This window comes from Acanthopagrus latus, chromosome 6 (assembly GCF_904848185.1).
Source record: "Acanthopagrus latus isolate v.2019 chromosome 6, fAcaLat1.1, whole genome shotgun sequence".
In the NCBI taxonomy this organism is placed as follows: Eukaryota; Metazoa; Chordata; class Actinopteri; order Spariformes; family Sparidae; genus Acanthopagrus; species Acanthopagrus latus.
The window spans coordinates 30560601-30579097 of NC_051044.1; the positions used below are offsets into that span (position 1 = coordinate 30560601).

An 18497-nucleotide genomic window follows, 5' to 3' on the forward strand; every position below is an offset into this window, starting at 1 on the left:
GCAAATTGGCTCATCAGTTCAAATGCTGGCCAAAAAGACAGAAATGTAGTGTCATACAGAAGATTAGTCTGTTCACTAGGCCCATTCACATTCTACCTCTGTTATTTATCATTTCATGTACAACAAGGGGCAGATCGACACTAATGAATCTAACTGGATATTTGCCTTGAAATCTTCAATCTAGGACTGTGACTTGACAGTCCTCACAAATAAGGTAAAGAGCCGTTTTGATGCCATTTCTAAACATTCATGGTACCATTTATATAAACAAATATTAGTGGTATGACTCTTTTTGTGTCTGCTAAGTCCACTCTATGGCTAAAAATACATGAATATAAGCCAAATAAATGTCTATGTAACTGCAACATAACATTGCAGAGGGCTCAGCAAGAAGACCAGAATGAGTAGGACAGCACTTTTTATTAGTATATGGTCCCTGCTGACTATCATCTGTAAAACTTGACTCAACATTGTATCTTAGTAACATGGGTAAACCACAATATCATCTATCAACAACATTAAGGGCATGCTGACTGTTTTGAAGATGGCATCTGTAGAAAATAGTGTAGACTACAGACAATCCATGATTTAAAGATGCTGAATCTGACTCACTCTGTGAAAACATGCAAGCATGCCTGAAACTATACCTCCACCCAGCAGGGCTGCGAGCTGTATGAGGATAGTAGAAAACATGCGTGGTTGGTGGTGTCTTGTTACCATGTCAACACAAAGCATGCTCTCAGTGGGCCAGCCTGTAGTTGCCTTGGAGACCAGCTCGAGTCTGAAGCCATGAAATGATATAAAAACTATTTGTTTTCTTTCAGCAGATGTCAGCTGATGATTGCATGGTCTCTCCCAAACAATGACATACTGTTAAAAAAATGACTTACATCAGATATTTTGAGAGTAGTAATATGTGTTCCATTTAAGTTCAACACTTATTAACATTTAAGAAAACAGAATAAACTAAACTACTAAAATAATTTTGTATTAACATTGGGTCTGTTGACTTGGTATAATATGAAAGCAGTCTTTTGCACTGACCTACAGAGAATTATTCCTGACTTTTCAGTTGCCCCCTGTTGACCATTTAAGTGTCCTTCATCTCAACATTTATTGTCTTGGTTTAGTCTCAGTGTCGTCACCAGCTGTTTTTCAAGCAGTGGTATTCTGAGCCAGGTATTCTTCCCAGTCGTTGGAGACATATATCTTGCCTGGCCAGGCAGCTGGATTCATGAGATCATGCAATCCATCTTCCTCAGGCCTCAAGCTTTGTGCTATGTGTTTTGAACACATAGTGGTAGAACCAATGAGTGCGCTTTGAGTAAATACTGGCAGCTACGAGCATGATTTAGGTGTGACGAGCAGTGAGAAAGCATCTGTTCAGCGGCTTCTCAACAGGTTAGTGTTGCTACTATAGCATCAGTATGTTTTATTAAAAGAAGAGCAGACAATGGGTGTGTCTGTGTCACATTGGTTATGGGATGGCATGGGACAGAAAGTGGGTATGTTTATAAAAAAGTATGTGGTGCCTTTATCTTTTGATGCTATCATGAACTTTAAAAAATAGCAATGATCTGTCCATTAACAATTTGGTCAAACAAAGAAGCCAAGCTGGTTGTGTAGAAATCGGGGGTCAAATTTCTCCTGTAGGTGTTACCTTATGGACATGAAGCAATGACTATCTGATTTGATATTACGGATCTTTGAGTGAATGCTCTGGTGTACTCTTTGACAAGTTGAGGAAAACAATATCCTTATGATTTTTCAGATTCCTTAAATGAAACATTTAGATTTGTTTTTAAATGTACTAATGTACTACTATGTGCAGTGTGAACTAATGTACCTATGCAACAGGATAATATTGCAATGGGGGGCTGTGGTAGGAGGCGGGAAATTCACTCCAGCCACTCACAACTCATCCATTTGCTCTCTGCCTGAGAGAGTGAGAGCTGTGCAGTACACTTGCTGCCAAGCTGCTACATCAACATTAGCTGTGCTGCACCCTTGTCTATGTGGGTGTATGAAATACAGTGCGTGGGAGGAGGTAGGAAGGTGGAAGAGTGGGTATAAAAGTGAGCTGGATACCGGCTCAAACTGTTGATGGTAAAGTCAGTCAGTCAGTCAGCTTGGTGAAGGTAAGCTTGCCTCTGTAATTGCACTTCCTCTTCCAAACAGTCACTTTCACTTCCGCACAACACTTTGTATCACCCTTTTAATCCCTCCATCTGTGCTCAGGGCCTCTGCTCTCTTTCACTCCTGCTGATCACTCTGTGTAATCTATATTTTCAACTTGTCTTCCGGAAGTCTTTGTTTAACAGCCACACACCCACCCAGCCACCCAGCCAGCCCTTCTCCTTCCCTCACTCTCCTCTTCTCTGCCTCACCACTTTCATAGTACATCTTCTCTCTCATTTGCATTTGTTCCGCTTCCTCGTGACAAGAAATGATTCTGTCAAAGAGCTGTGCAAGAGAATCAGAGTGGAGAAGAGCACACAGTCTGGATGTCAGAACAGACTGAACTGAGCGGGTACACTGAGGATGTGACCGTTCAATGGAGAAGACTTTTCTAAACTGGATAACTGTTGCTGATTGAATTGCAGAGCAAGAATGTAAGTGACTTCCACTGTTCCTACTCTCTCTTTTTAACTGATGCACCTTCGTTTTGATCTAGTAATGGCACGTTCTAGCTCTTTATAGTATTGTTCTTACCTAACTGTATGATGGCAACATCAACATATATTTTCAAATGATCCGTTTATAAGATCAGAGCAATTTAGTGGTGAGATTAATGGAGTAGACAAGTTGAAACAATAAATTGTCTCACAATGAAAGAAATCTGAAAAAGCTTGAGAGTCATCTTTTATTTACATTTTGATGCTTGCAATTTTTTCTGATGCTTATTCTATAAGCAGAAGCTGTTTTTCAGTACAGTTTGACCTCTTTTTGAACCCATTTCCTCCTAGGATGCAGTTGTACACAGACAGAAATAATTACAAGGAATTGTAGTAAAAATATGCCCTTCTTAATGATTCAAACAGCACTGCATTTGTAATTGTAAGTATTTCATGTAACAAAATGACATAACTGTAAAGAAGTGAAAGTACATAACAGTAACAGAGTGTAGCAGTTTCCATGTACATAATGCTGTTTTTTTAAAGAGAGAAATCATTTCAATATGAACAGAAACTTTTCACAGCACTACAAGAAGTATCTAACGTGGGTGTACTCATGCTGTAACTAACAGAGCGTGCTGCATGCCAACTATACCCCTGAGGGTGAATTATGCAAAATCTCAATGCATAAAGAAACCACATCACAGCAACAGGAAATTAACTGTGCCCTACCTAGTATGATGCCATTTATGTTTTTTTGAAGGTAGCTTTATGCTATGATTTCATTACTGCATAAATATGACAGGAGATAAAGCCACCACATGCTGCTGACAACATTAAGGTTTTGCCATTTAATTGGTGCAGACTGATGGCAACAGCTAATGTCAGCACACATTTCAGTTAGGTAGATTAAAGCCTCTGCTCTATTGTGGGAGAATCTGATCTCATTCCCTCATCCCTCTCCTGATGTGAGTCAGTCTCCTACATCACCTCCTGCTTCTTCCAACTGTGTATAAATATTTCTCTCCATGTCGTGTCTCATATGTCCACTGCATGCAAAATAAACCATCTTGAGTTATATTCCTGTACCACCTGCTCTTTAAATGAAACTGTACAGAATACTTCTATTCCTCTCTGCAGTTTGTAACCTTGGGTATTATTGCTCATGACAAAAATAATGTCACTGAGTTTAGATAAAGGAGAAATCTAAACTGGATTAATTGCTTTATTAGTTATCTGTCATAAAGGATGCTGCATGTCTATTATCATCAACTGCTTTAGTACGTTCATTAACTGCTTTAGCATAATTATTATGCATCACTTTTCTTTGTTCCACTGGAACAATTACAAAATATTCACTAGGAATGAACTTTTGAAGACCTAGAGACATCCATGATCACATTGACAGATCTGCTCCTTTGCTATGTGGCAAAGCAGAGGTGTAATACAATATGTTCTTATCTTACAGGTAATTAGAGACCTGGCACTAGTACATCACGACAGCAGCAGTGTTACCATGGAGACTGGCAAGCCAGGACTGGCGCATGCTCCAGTGCACATCAACTCTGTAGCAGCGCAGACAGAAAAAAGGATGGACATCCAGACCCCTCTGACGGCTGTTTACATCCACACAGTGCCTGCTCTACCAGCACAGCCTTACCCTCAGCCTCCTGCAGCTGCCCGGGAACCAGCCACACTTCATCTGGCCATGCCGCCACTTTACTCCAAGGAGACTCTTCCTTTTCTTACACTCCATATTGCTAGTGGGCTGCAATCTCAACCGGGATTTAGTCTGGCAGCTGCCTCTCCTGCAGTTAGATCCAAGTCTTCAGGAAAGCATGTGTGTCCTCACTGTGGACGGGACTGTATGAAGCCGAGTGTGCTAGAGAAGCATCTCCGCTGCCACACCGGGGAGCGGCCTTATCCCTGCACTACTTGTGGAATTTCTTTCAAGACTCAGAGCAACCTCTACAAACATAAGCGTACTCAGGCTCATGCCCGCCTCTCATCTGAGTCGGAACAGAGCAGCCTGGGCAGCCTAGAGAGCATGTCCAGCTCCAGAGAGACTTGCACCTCCAGTTTGTCGCTGGATGAGAGCAGCCAGGAGTCAGGCAGCAGAGAAGATGAGGCCACACAACCTGCTGCTGAGGTCAACTGTCCAGCCAGTCCTGCAATTGTCTGCTCTGTAAAGATGCATGCTGCTGTTGGTAAACAGAATGAGTTGACCCCTACAGATCACAAGACCAAAGAGCCAAATGAAAGTGGAAAAGTAACAACAAATGGGGAAAAACAGAGGCCAGAGAATAAAAAAACCCAGCGAACTGCCAGTCGACATCTCCCCCTTCAGAGACAGGAGGCCACTCTGTTCTCCAATCAGTGGGAGAGCTCTGTAGCCAGAGGGAAATCCCAGAGCCATGAAAGCACAGACTCAGGCTTCAGTGAGAGCAGTGACCACAACCCAAGCCCTGGCAGCATTTTACCTGATCACAGTATGGATTCTCTCGCCGAATCCACCAAGGAGCATGTTGAAGAAACCACCAGCACGCAAACACTGTCACAACCAGTCCAAGGTGGGCAGGAAGCCAAAGACACTGCAAGGAAGCAGAAGCATGAGACATTGGAGGAACGTATATCTAAGCTGATTTCGGAAAATACAGCTGTTGTGGAGGACAAGCAGCTGGAGAATGTAAGGCCAAGGAAGACAGTTCTGTCAAAACAGGGCAGTATCGACCTCCCTATGCCTTATACGTACAAGGACTCCTTTCACTTTGACATGAGGATCAATAAGGCTCTGAATGTTGGGCTCCAAAGAAACAGGAAACCTGGCTACTACAGCTCTGTGCCCACTCAGCACTCCACCACCATGGAGCATGCTCCCTTAACCCGAAGCAACTCCCTCCCTTTCAGTGTTACCCTCCTGCAGCCTGAGAGGAGCAGCCAAACCTCTTCCTTCCAGAGTGATTATGGAACACTTGTCCGGAGGGGAAGCTCTGGCCAGATCAATCCAACAGGTTTCACAATGAAACCTGTGAACCAGCAGTCATCCACCCACCGCCCACTGGTTCGGCAGGCAGCCGTAGACTGCAACCACGCAACAGATGGTCTCTTCATGAATTCATCTGTGGAGGAGGCGTCCACTGGCAGTCTCAGCTGCGATGGGGACGGTGGTGACATTTGTGGAGCGCCAAGCAATAGAAAGTTCCGCAGGAAGAAAGCACAAAAGTTTGCCTACAACAAGTGGTACATGTATGGGGGAGGGACGTTTAAGAAGCTCTACACTGCAGAGAAAGGTGTTGAAGACAATGTTATCAAAAGCAGGAAATGTTCAACGAACCCAACGCATGAGGCTGTTCAAAAGAGGCCGTCAGTCCACAATGAGTCAGAGGCAACAACAAGCTCAACAATGATCTTTACCAGCAGCAGTACAACAGTGTATCGTCGAGACTACCCTAATTCCAAATTATCCCTTGGCTCTACTGTGGATCTAAACTACTCTAAACTAAATCTAAACTCTAAAACCAAGCAGCTTCATACTCCAGGGAGCTCTCTCAAGAGCCCACTCCCAAGAAATCTGTCTTTGTCAATATTACCATTACCTATAACTGAATCACTGGTTAGCAACAAAACAACCAGTATGAGCAGAGCAGAGGATGTGAGACTGACAAATGAAGATACACATACTGACTCCAGCTTGCAGCTCTGTGAAGCCCATATTCCCTCTGACAGGAAAAAGCAGAAAACAGATGACAAAATAATTTGCAACCTGGAGATGGATACTAACCCAAACACACTGACTCACTTGCCTTCCTCTGTCACTGGTAGTGCACCTAAGGATACAAATCTCAATTATATTAACCCTGGAAAAAATTTAAAACATACTCAAGTGAAAGGAGCTCTCTTCCCACCGTGCATAATCAATGCAAATCTAACACCATCTGTTAGCACCTCGCCAGCCACTTCCACCACCTCCACTACGAAGACCAGCTTTCTGCCCAAGTATCAGCTAAAGTTACCCAGTGCTCCTGAGCCCCAATCAAATCCTTCATTGCAGGCTCTGGATATACCAACAGGGGCTGATGGCTGCAATATCATCTCTTCTCTGTCATCATCTCACAATGAGCAAACAACTTCTGAAAAAAAATGTCCTGATGCGGTTACCTCACTGTTGATGCAGAGTTGTGATATTAAAAGGACAAATGCTCCCACATCTACTCTGGCTGAGGTGCACAGGCAATTTGCAGCAGCCACAACAACCACAACCTGCATACAAGGTTATCAAGCAGGATTATGCAGCACTTCAATGCAGCACTCAAAATCTGGAGGAGGCTTAGGAGCTATGCAGATACCCAGACCTGTTGCACCCGTGGTTGCAAACTTCACTGCAACACCTGCCGTAACCACAGCAAACAGACATCAGATATCTGCTGCCACCACTATAGCTTTCTCACAAGATCAGCCTCAGCCTTACTCTACTCTCTCACACACTCAACTCTCGGCAGCCTCAGACCAGTTAAGTCATGTAAATGCCAGCTCAAAAGCCCCAGTCGTACCGTGTCAGGTCATACCGTTTGACCAGATGCAGCCAGCTGCTCAGAACGTGTTTCATGTTCACACAGCAGACCTCCAGATCTGCCTCCAGATCATATCTGACGAGCAGCTGGCTCTCATTGAACCCCAGATTGAGAGGCCAGAAGCTAGCACCCTCTCACAGAGACATGGTGTGGATGCTGTGATCCAGAATAAAGCTCAAAGCTCTTTCACCGTGGAAAGTTTCAAAGGAAGTGACTATCAACCGTCAAGACATCAGAAAGACTTGGACCAAAATGAGTCTTTGCGCACAGTGAACATGGAGGGAATAAAACCTCCACTTTCTGTACAATTTAGAAAAGCAGAGCCAAATCTCAACAGTAATTCTCAGGCTACGGTATCTGCTGAATCAAAGCCTCCCGAAGCACTTGGCTTGTCGCAACGCCCACATGAATACAGTCATACAGTCACAGAGACTCAGAGCTGTATGGGCAATATAATGTCAACTGCTGCTTCACTCAAAGGTGTAAAGTCAGGAGGAAGTCAAACTTCAGAGGAGGAACATGCCCTTTTCCTCAATCACTGTGTTGATGAACAACTTTTGCTAGACCGGAGGGTCAGCCAAGGTGGAGCGGTCTCGCAAACACTCTCCGGCCAACACAACCTCAGCAGGAACTCTCTCTCTCTCAGCACAGTAGATCAAAATAACACGGGAATTGAAATACTGAGAAAAGAACTAAAACTTAAAAATCAAGGAACCACACATAATGTAGGCATAATGAATGCCAAGGGTGAGGTTTCTACGCACAAGAGCAGCAAGTCACAAGGTAGAGAAACCCAGAACATTCAGTCCTCCAGTTCTGCATGTGCTAGTGCAGTTTCTTCATTTTTCATCAATGAATGCAAAACTCTGCGACCGCTGAACCCACAAGTATCAATCAACTGCAATAATCTAGTGGAATCTACATCATCAGAGGGTCTGAATTCATCTAAAAATGCAGACATGGGATGTGACAGAGTGAGCCATATGGACAATTCTGACCCTTCACAGGAAATGTCCCTAGGTGACGTAATCCACTCAGCCCACTCAGACAAACAACTTGGTCAATTTGCTTCAGTGTCTTCTAACATCCAGGTGGAGAGATCCAAAGACATCCCATCTATGTGTATACGTATTCAGAGCCCTACTACAGGTGAATATGACTATTTTAATTAAATTAAGTACTTGTAATTGGGTCTGGATGGATGGAACATACAGTGCAGTGTTTAACTTTTTGTTATTGACTTGGTTCTGTACCCCAGCACAATGGATTTAGACAAACATGTAAAAATTGCCACAATAGATGTTTTGATTTAAACAATGATGTTGTGAATTAGTGTTAGTCATGGGAATTGCTGTCTTCAGTTTTCTGATGTGTTTTAGAAAAGAGGATGAGATAGCGTTTTAAAGTTTTATTCACATTGAGTTTGCCGACTTCCCAACTCACTCTCTGATGTACCACTGATGTTCCCTGTAATTGATAGCAACATGTTTCCAAATCAAATGCTCCATTACCTTTCTCTGCTTTGAACACTGCTAGAATCATTTGAAATAACTCAGCAAAATGTGTAACAAGGTCTAATTGACATGTATATTTTAATGCAGAATTGTTACATGGTATTTCCTTTAAGTTGTACAGTGACTATGAGGTTTTAAAGCTGACTGTAAATATTTTAGTTCACATCCATACTTGGCTAACAATGTAGCAATGACCCTAAACATATGATACAGACATTGCAACCAAAAGTTTTGGGGGCAGTCATCAGGGGTGTCGAATTGAGGTGATAAAGGAAACTGAGTATACACAGCCCTCAAGGGAGGAGGACCCAAAGTCTTCCATCTGATCATGTATATCGCTGGAGAAGACCAGGCTGTTGGCAAAAAAGATTCTGAAATATATTGCTGGATATTTATGGCCCCAGGCCACCAAGAGCAGCGAGACTCCAAGGTTGACTGAGTACAGTTTGTGATAATTTGGGCCTCCTCTGTTATTAGAGTATCTTGAGGCTCTGTCTTGTAGAAGGGCCCTATGTCAAGTTTTACTATCTTCATACATATATACACTTAAATATATTCGTAAAAAGAGCTATAATTACTATTGTTCTGGTGAGAATGCAAACAGTGTCAGGTTTCAGTATATTCTGCACTGCATTTGCTTTTACTATAAAGTTTTCATTGAAGCACCTTTCAAGACAGAAGCCAGATTTTGCCACAAGATGGCAGTGCTTGGTCACTGATTTACAGAGTGAAGCCTTATCAAAGGTGGTTTTGTGTTAAGCACAATCATCAAAAACAAATTATTATGTGGAGGTTATTTTGGACTTTGTCAAAGAAATTAAACGCACTAGCATCAGCTATTTAATCATAAAAATAATAAAATGTCAATTTGCCTAAAAATCTCTACATCAATCAAATTAAATCATGGTCAAATCTAGTTTATGTGGCTCTAGCTTTGTCATTCGATCCCCAGCACTGGATACAGAAATGTAATCACTCTTTAGGTTAAAAGACTTAATACATTATCTCATCTGTGAACACCTGTAATACTGCTTAAAAATCTTGTCATAATCAAATGAAATCGTGGTCAAAACAAGTCCATGTAGCTCTAATTTTGACTTTTAATGTCAAACTACTCGACATGTGAGCTGCTTCATAGAGAATTGCAGTGTCCTTCATTATTTAAAAGTGTCACTTGATCTCCATCACTGGATAAAGCATTTTAATCACTCTTTACGTTAAAGGATTACAGACATGAACAAGTTAAGTTAAGTTAAAGGGTCACCCGGGGAGGGAGAGGATAAACACAAGGGCTGGCACTCATTGACCTCCAGCCACTGCCTCCAGACTAAACTCAAACAATAACAAAGTGTCTTGTTCCTGACCTTGAAAGACTTGTCAATGACAGTGATCATTCACATGGTAGTCCTGAAAATGTGTTCACTGTAAATTACATTTCCCTTTATTATTATTGTTGCCAGGTTAAGGGATAAGGGTCACTCTCTCGCCACTAGTTTTTCGGTTGCATTATCCAGGCGATTGATGGAAAACTAAGAGTATATAACATCTGCCGCTAGGAATGTCTTAATCAAAACAAAGATAAGGTTGGTGATGTTAACAACAGTCACTGACAATGAAAATATTTCTGATGTGACCCAGGCTTAAACCTTCACAGATGAGATAATGTATTAAAGTTGATGTGACATAACATTTATTCATGCTTGCAGTCTTCCTTCTTCACTCTGACTCACACAGAAGTTATTCCGACATACAACCAAATGAAAGATGTAAAGGAGTATATTAGAATTTCTCCGGGTTCTACGTTGTTTTCATACACTTTACTGCAGAAATGTCACATTTTACATCTTTAAAGGCAGTGGACTGGGAAGGAGGAGGAGGCAGGGTGGTGCTGGTCCATGTGAACTTTCTTACAGCCCTATGCACTAAGGTTTTGCCAGACAAAACATATTCTACAAGCCCGTTTGTTTTTCATTAACACAATTACTGTTAATATATATATTCAACTGCATATTATATCTGATCTGATTACTCCATGTTTATATCACAACAATATTTAGCCCAGCAGGAAAAAAGGCCACATTATTTGTTTAAATTGTGTTGACAGGCTGGTAGCATTACATTATTGTGACATGAATGTTATATTCATATTTGCTGTGCTTTTATCCAGAGTGTCTACATTCAGGTCTTTACATAAGGTGTATAACATTCACTAAGCTTAAACTGACTGGCAGGCTATAACACTGTGGATTCACTGTCCTAAAGGAAACCTCTTTCTTTCTCTAGGGCTCATGGATGGCGACTCACTGGTGGGATGTGCAGCCCAGAAGGAGCTGCAGACACTGGGACATGGAGGGACCCCTGGGCAGCCAAACAGCACAGATAGGAGGCCAAAGCAGAGTCAAGAGGCTGGAGCAACAAACCATGACTGCATGGAGGGTCAGAGTGGGGGAGGGTTAGTGGGAGAGGATAAGAATGAAGGAATTATGACAGACAAGGAGCCAGGACAGTGGGACAGGACCATATTTAACTGCAGATACACAAGTTTACAAGACATAACAAAGACTGAGGTAAGTTTGAATGAGTTGATTCCCTGCTCACAGGATACATGTTTATCAAATTGTTTTGTTCTCGATATTTTAGTGTTTACACTCCAGAACAAAAAAACCCTCCTGTCCCCTTAATAGAGAGGCGAAGTCCCGCCCCTTCTGGTGTGCCCCAAGGAACCTTATTTTATAAAGAAATTGCACAGTGGTCACTGGAGAGAGACCAGTGCATTTTGATCATGTTTGAATAGTTCCATGAGTTAAACCTATGATGTTTGTCAATATAAAAGGTAATTTTGCGAGACAAAAACGTTGGTGTGTCAAAAAGTAGAATACCATTTAGTTTTGGCGAAACCACTCAGTAAACTACAGTTTACCGCTCAGTTCAAAAGTATTTAAAAAAGAGGAAAATCAAAAAAAGCCTGGCATACTGAATTCCGCAGTTAGGCCAGCAAAAAAGGAGAGTATTGTGAGCTAGCTATTACACAGGGCAGCACTGCAAGGTTTTTAGTTTTGGGTTTCAGAGAATGTTAGACATGACAAAGCCACTTATGGGACTGTTGGGTGTATAGTTTTTTTAATTGCGTATTTTCACAGTCCTATCCCTCAAACTGAAACCTTCTCAAGTTGAATAATTATGTTATAAATTGAAAGAAATTGTGTGTGATCCGTGGCACAGTTCAAACATTGTCAAAAATGATCTGTCACACACCATTCACTACCACTCATATATTTTAAGGTCCCATGGTGGTTCATCAGAAGGAGCTTGACTTTGCTGAAACATTGTTGTTCATTTTTTCCCGAGGCAAGTGAGGACATTTTTTGGGAGTCTTAGTTCTGTTTTTGTCAACCCTTGGCCTTCCCCTTCAAATTTATCGATCCACTGCTGTGCAAAAGTTTTGTTCAGTGAGTGTTTACATTCCACACATCGTTTTAAGTGAAAAAAGTTAGAAGACAAATTATAGTACAGTTCAGACACACCAAGTAAACACATCAAGAACACATATTAAATCCAAAATTCCAGTGACCCTTTGATTTACGCAACCAACTCAGTAACTCCTTCTTCACATGTGTACCTACATATAAACCATCTGTCAGCTGCAAACAGGGGATAGAGGAATTGTGCAGTCGGGATTCTTTCCAATTTGGCATTCTTTCTAAATACTTTTCATTGTTTTAATTATTCTTAACCCCTAAATCTTTCCCCAAACCCCTCACCACAAGATATATTCAGGCTGCACTGATCCAGACATCATGTGCAAGCAGGTTTCTGGCAGAATGGGTTGTTTGTTCATTTTTTGAAAGACATTTTCCAAAAAAACAAAAAAAAAAACCCAACCAAAACAAAAACAAAAACAAACCAAAAAAACCCTAAATCCAAAGAAAGAAACCAAAGCCAGGTTTTTGGGTTTTCCTCATGAAATATTTGCAGCACAATTAATATATGATTCCCAATAAGTGCTGAACAAAAAAGAAAAAAGATTTACACATCATGGCAAATTTGCTAAATAAAAATGTATATCAAAGAGCCACACATTGTGGCAAATTTGATATAAATCACGTGGCTTCATGCACCATTTGCCAAATTTGAAAACATTGGCAGTTCATTATCACAATACCAGGACTATGCAGCTGACATCAGTTACATTAGCATCATTCTGTTTCATGGCAGAATTTCTACTAGATGATTTCAAACTTGATGTATATGAATTGTTGAAGAACAATGAATGCTTCAACCACAGCTGATAGCTAATAAAATGATTCGAAGGAGGAACATGTGTGATTGTGATTATAGTATTCCCACCCATATTCATCTTTTATTAACAGGGAGAAGACGGAAAGGCTAAGGTGGATTCCTTGAAAAACTCTTGGCTATCGGCGCAGCATACACATCTTTCCCAGGGACACACTGGAATATCTGAGTCCCCTCAACATACGAGCCTTTTCAATTCACCACAGCCCCCAACAGAAGTGAGCAGCTTCTATTTCTCACAACAACAGTGGGAAAGTGGCATCATCCATGACCAACAAACACATGTCTGTTGTGAAAAAATTTCAAGTGAGCTCATGAAAGAAGAGGAGGCACAACATGCTTTTTCACAAATTGAATCTAAGCCTCAACACACTCAAACCTGTTCACATAAACAGACCAACATCGATCCAGCTTTTCAAAAAGGAAACACCACTGCAGGTAACAAGGTCACAGCAGTAAGCTGTTGTACTAAATTAACATTAGGAAGTCACAAAAGTCTCATTCTTGATGTCAAGACAGCATCTTGTACACACCCCACTCAAGTTTCTTATTCTGCTCAAGTCAATAGAGCTACTGCTGGATTAAAAGGAGCGGGACATGAATCAAACAACAACTTGCTGGATAACACTCTGCTGCCGTCTAAGACTGTCACATACCTACAACCTACTGATTACCAGGACACCAAGGCTAAGCCACCAAATGATGACACCAATCAGAACAGCAACTCTGGGAGATCTGACATTACCAACCCTAACCCTAAATACCAGTCTTTTCTCTTTGCTGGCCAGTTTCATGGCTACCAGCCAGCTGAGTGTCTGGGTGTCATTGGAATAAGACCTGTTCAAAGCTGCCAGGATGACACAGAAGATACCAGCAGTAGTGATGATGAAGGGAAGTTAATCATTGAGCTTTAGGTGAACATACACATATGCTATTTGGAGCTTTATCTACTGTAGATATATATATTTTCAGAGGCACAATTGCTCTGGAGGGAGAAATAATGTCTATGTATAGTTTAAGTTGGTGGACAGAGCCAAAGAACTACATGTGTAAACTCAAATTATGTTGAAATATGAATGAGAAATGAACTTTTAATTACTTCTCATATCTCACATTACAAATAATACATGCAAACGTAAATTGTCAACTTTTGAATTTTAGCTATGATTTTTCACTCTGTCAAAAAGAACCACACAAATAAATAAACCAGTCACAAAACAGCTGCAAACTTATCATAGCTGGCAGTTACATCCAAATAATCCAATAAATGAAAAGTTGTAACAACAAAGTGGTATGAACACCATCGCCTCTTGACCTTTTTGTGGCTATGTAAGATTAGGAATATAATGATGGTGGTACAAAGTAGGCTAAACTTTGTTTTAGTGCCATTCATATATCTACTGTAGGAATCTAAAGCTAATGGATGTGGTTGTTCAGTAATACTTATTATGTGGAGAAAGCTAAAGTCATCAACATCCCTTGTAATGTTATGTCTTCATAATAATAAGCCAACAACAAGACAGCATGGCTATATGACTACAAAGTAGCTTCTTCCCTCAGGCTTTCAGACTCTGCAATGAAAAATAGTTTTAATGTTATTACAAATTATTTTACAGGAACTCCACCCCATTGATGAGAATAAAGAATATAGAAACAGCTAAACTTCTCACTGAACTTCGTGTTTGGTAATGTAGGTCTTACAGAGACATCATTTTTATAGAGGCATCAGTATTAAACTGAGACTGTTTCACAGTTAAAAAAAATCCTTGTTGTAGGTTCACATACTTACCTAGTGTGTCTACAAAGTGGGAATGCTGCCGAGTTGAAATAGTTTCCCATCATTCCTATCATGCTGACATGCAGCATGACATGTGAACACTTGCCTTCAAGCTTGCAGTGCCCACAACAATCAAGTGTTCTTTCATTTATGACCACGACAATCAACTTAGAGTGTCAGTAAGTTAGCAGCAGGTTAGCTAAGTGGATAACTAAGGGAGCTATTTTGCTAGCTTCAGTCAATTAGCTTAGTTATTTAGCTATTGTAGATAACCTAGCAAAAAGATGTCTCACGTATCACACAGTTTTCTGTCCTGTAAACTTGCAATCACTGGAAAACAGAAAACATGTTTCTGTTAGCAGGTAGTGTGCTTGCTTCATATTAGAAGTAACAGCAGAAGAAGAATCTTTATGTCACGTAACATACTAGCTCCATTGGGTTTAAGTCATCTTTTTGGCTTGGTTTCTTGAGTGTTGACAGAAAAATCTTATTGATTTTACCCAACCAATGAGATTACTGCTGCCTCAAAGAAATGTTTTGTATGACTTCCATTCTGCTCATTCACACTTGCATACACATAGTTTGCAACCTTCTCACACTCACACTCTCTCTCTCGTAAAAAAAAAAATAATCTGTATTACTCAGTAACCTCCACAGACAACACCTGTGTGTATGAATCATGTACACATACTGTCAAATACCCATTAAGTAGATCTTTGCTGCCAATCACCCAGGTGAAACAGACATTCACTGGAAGGGCATGACCCATTTCCCTGTCTAGGTTTTGTGATGAATCAGAGGCTATAAAAAGTTATAAGGCACATGGGAACAGGAGGTGGGTGTGTGTGACCATTTTTTTTTTTACATAATTTCACAATGAAACCTCAAGCTGACTAGTTTGTCAATTCTCAGCCAATTAACTGTCTGGAGCGTCATTTCCAATGCATCTGTTCAGGCCTGTTTGGTTTGACCTGCTAGAGTGAGGAATAGAAACACCAACACAATAGGAATAACAATTGCACATAAATGTGCAACATATAGCTTGGTAAAGTTATAAGCTAATTTATTGTTATGTTACAATACATTTGCTTTCATTTTCTAATTTTATAAACTTGTTACACATTGCATGAGCAAGAATAATCATAATAAATAATAACTGTTTTCCTGTGCTGATTGTTTGGCTCTATCCTTCCATTAAATCTCTAACATTTGTTTTATTATTAGAAAAATATCAATTCTCATCAATATGTTAATGCATTAGCCAGCAGCAACTTACTGTATTTATATGACAGACAGACAGAAGATTTGTGTTGTGTTTGTTTATCTGATGAATCTATTTCATTCAGGAACACTATCGTCATAGGATTACCCATTTATTGCAACAAATGGAAATACAGTTATGCTTGGTGCTGATGGCTCTTGCTCCCTTAATCGACCCCGCAGCATGCTAAGCCAAAACAGGGAACCATCAGGGTAAACAACAGTGAGCTGCAAGACAATAAATGCAGTTTTATTTATTTATTTTTTTATTTTCACTTTTTTAACCATGAGCCCTGATAGGACTCGACAGCAGGATTTAAGGAGGTATGTGAATGAGAAGGGAGCCGTATTTAAACAGACCACCTCGTGGTACGAATAGCTGTGGTTGGTGTGTGACTGATTGGTAACAATTAACTGAATGGTTGCTGTCAACTGGCTACAGCTGGGACATATGACTTCTGTGTCCTACATGAACTGACGCTAAGCTTCATTTCTGCTCCTGCTGTGCTTTTCCCCATTCTGTATTCTCATATCAGATGTTTCTATGAACAGTTTTGTATGAATATTGAATATTACTCCAGACTCTCCTGGATAATGTACCAGTCATTTAGGTTTATGTTGACACCAGTTTAAATTATTTAAACTTCCAAGCTTCATTTTTAGCATGTTGTACAAAAAGCTGTATTTACTTAAATTGAACAAATCACAGTGGCAAATCTGAATCTGAACTAAACTGATTTTAGTTGCAGATTGTATTATCAGTTTTTCTCAACAGTCTATATGTTATGCTGTCTGGTTTAGTGTACTGTGACATTTTGTGGTTTGTCCAAGTTCGGTTCCTATTTCATCCTGGTGTTTTCATCACTCATTCGACATTTCGAGATGTGATGTACCTGCTGATATTCTGATTATTAATTTTGTGCAAACAAAGTTTCTGTGTAATACATTAAACTTCTTCTGGACTTTCTTTTGTGAACCCACAACCTCAACCTTGCACCTCTGATTGTCTCTCTGTAACCTTTTTTAACAACCATCAGCAAATGAAAATGTGCAGTCTGTATTTATTCTGTCCACTGTGTCTGTGTATTAGCTACACTGTCCAGCCAAAAAAAGTCATCCTCTAACATGTTGTTGGACCGCCTTTAGCTTTGATAACATTTCGGTCCAGACTTTCATACATTTTGCAGCACAATCTTGTATCAATGATGGGGGAGTTGGTCTACTGTGTAAAGTCTTCTCCACCACATCCCAGAGATTCTCAACAGAGTAAAGGTCTGGACTCTGTGGTGGCCAATCCATGTGTGAAAATGATGTCTCATGCACCCTGAACCACAATTTGAACCTGATGAATCTTGGCATTGTCATCTTGGAATATGCCAAGCACAGGAAGAAGATCTGGGAAGAAAAAAAATCCAATCTTTCCTGGTCAGATCTTGGTCAAACTCAAACTGTTAACAATGGCAGAGAACAGACAACAACAACAACAACAACAACAACAGAACAGAAAAATTCCCCACCATTGCCCATGTGAAAGAGAAGAAATAAGAAGACTGACAAAGAAAAGCAGTCTTTTAAAAAAAAGAAAAGAACTGGACAGAGCCAGAGAGAAAACAAGGACAAATAGTGTCATTTCAGAGGTGGAGGGAGCTGCAGGATTAGTAAGGACTCAAGAGCGACGCAGAGTTAGCGGCTTTTCTTTTGGACAAGTAAGGACCCCTGCTTTATATATGTTTCATTTTATTTACTAACCACAAGGCTAAGATGGCGGCAGTTACAGTAATACTTGCAATAGTGCATATGGCCTTCCAGACATCTGTCTGAAGTATGTCTAAAGTATTCACCAATGAAAGTGTCTATTTTCACAGTGTGCTGAGGATGGTCAAGCTCTGTTCCATAAAAAATATCTAATCATGTTGCTCATCTGTTGCTTTACAGGACAGAATGCATGGACTACTTTTGGAGCACATCACAAACACATCAAATGCATCAACTTCAGACTGGCATTGAAATAAAAACATTCTGTACCACAAACTCTTTTCAGTTCAGGGTGATTCAGACTGGCAGCAGTGATTCATTGACTGTCTGTCAATGCTATGTTAAAAAGTGAGCCTGGGCTATTTTGTAGTTTTGGTGGGATTTGATGAGGTTTGGGTTTGTCTTGAGGTTTGTAAAGGACCGGGAGTTGTAGATTTATTGGTATTTGTAGATGATCTGTATTAAGAAAAGGTAAAGATCTTGGTTTATTTATGATGTTTTAACTGAAACAGGAGTTGAACAGGCATGTGAGCACGTAGATTCACTGACCGAGGATTATGAACATTTAGTGCATACTTTTCGATAAAATGTCATTAAAACTTGTTTTAATGCAATTCCTATCTTAAATTTGTTGCATTTTTCACTGGAAATAACAGGAATGGCAGCCATGTTTTTTGTTCTTACAGCCAGAAGGTCAGGCATGATGTGG

General features: G+C 40.4%; 1 protein-coding gene across 2 annotated transcripts; it reads left to right on the plus strand.

Moving 5' to 3' along the window:
* The first annotated feature begins 1967 nt into the window (after positions 1-1967).
* On the plus strand, positions 1968-14792 carry znf831 (zinc finger protein 831). Of its 2 annotated transcripts, XM_037102317.1 has the most exons (5): positions 1968-2612; positions 4084-8335; positions 10984-11267; positions 13071-13434; positions 13558-14792. In XM_037102317.1, the coding sequence occupies exons 2-5, from the start codon at positions 4132-4134 to the stop codon at positions 13908-13910; spliced, it is 5205 nt and encodes a 1734-aa protein (XP_036958212.1). In that variant the 5' UTR covers positions 1968-2612; positions 4084-4131; the 3' UTR covers positions 13911-14792. The 2 variants fall into 2 exon arrangements, with proteins under 2 accessions (XP_036958212.1, XP_036958211.1); XM_037102316.1 differs by having other exon boundaries at positions 1969-2612; positions 13071-14792.
* Positions 14793-18497: the final 3705 nt, after the last annotated feature.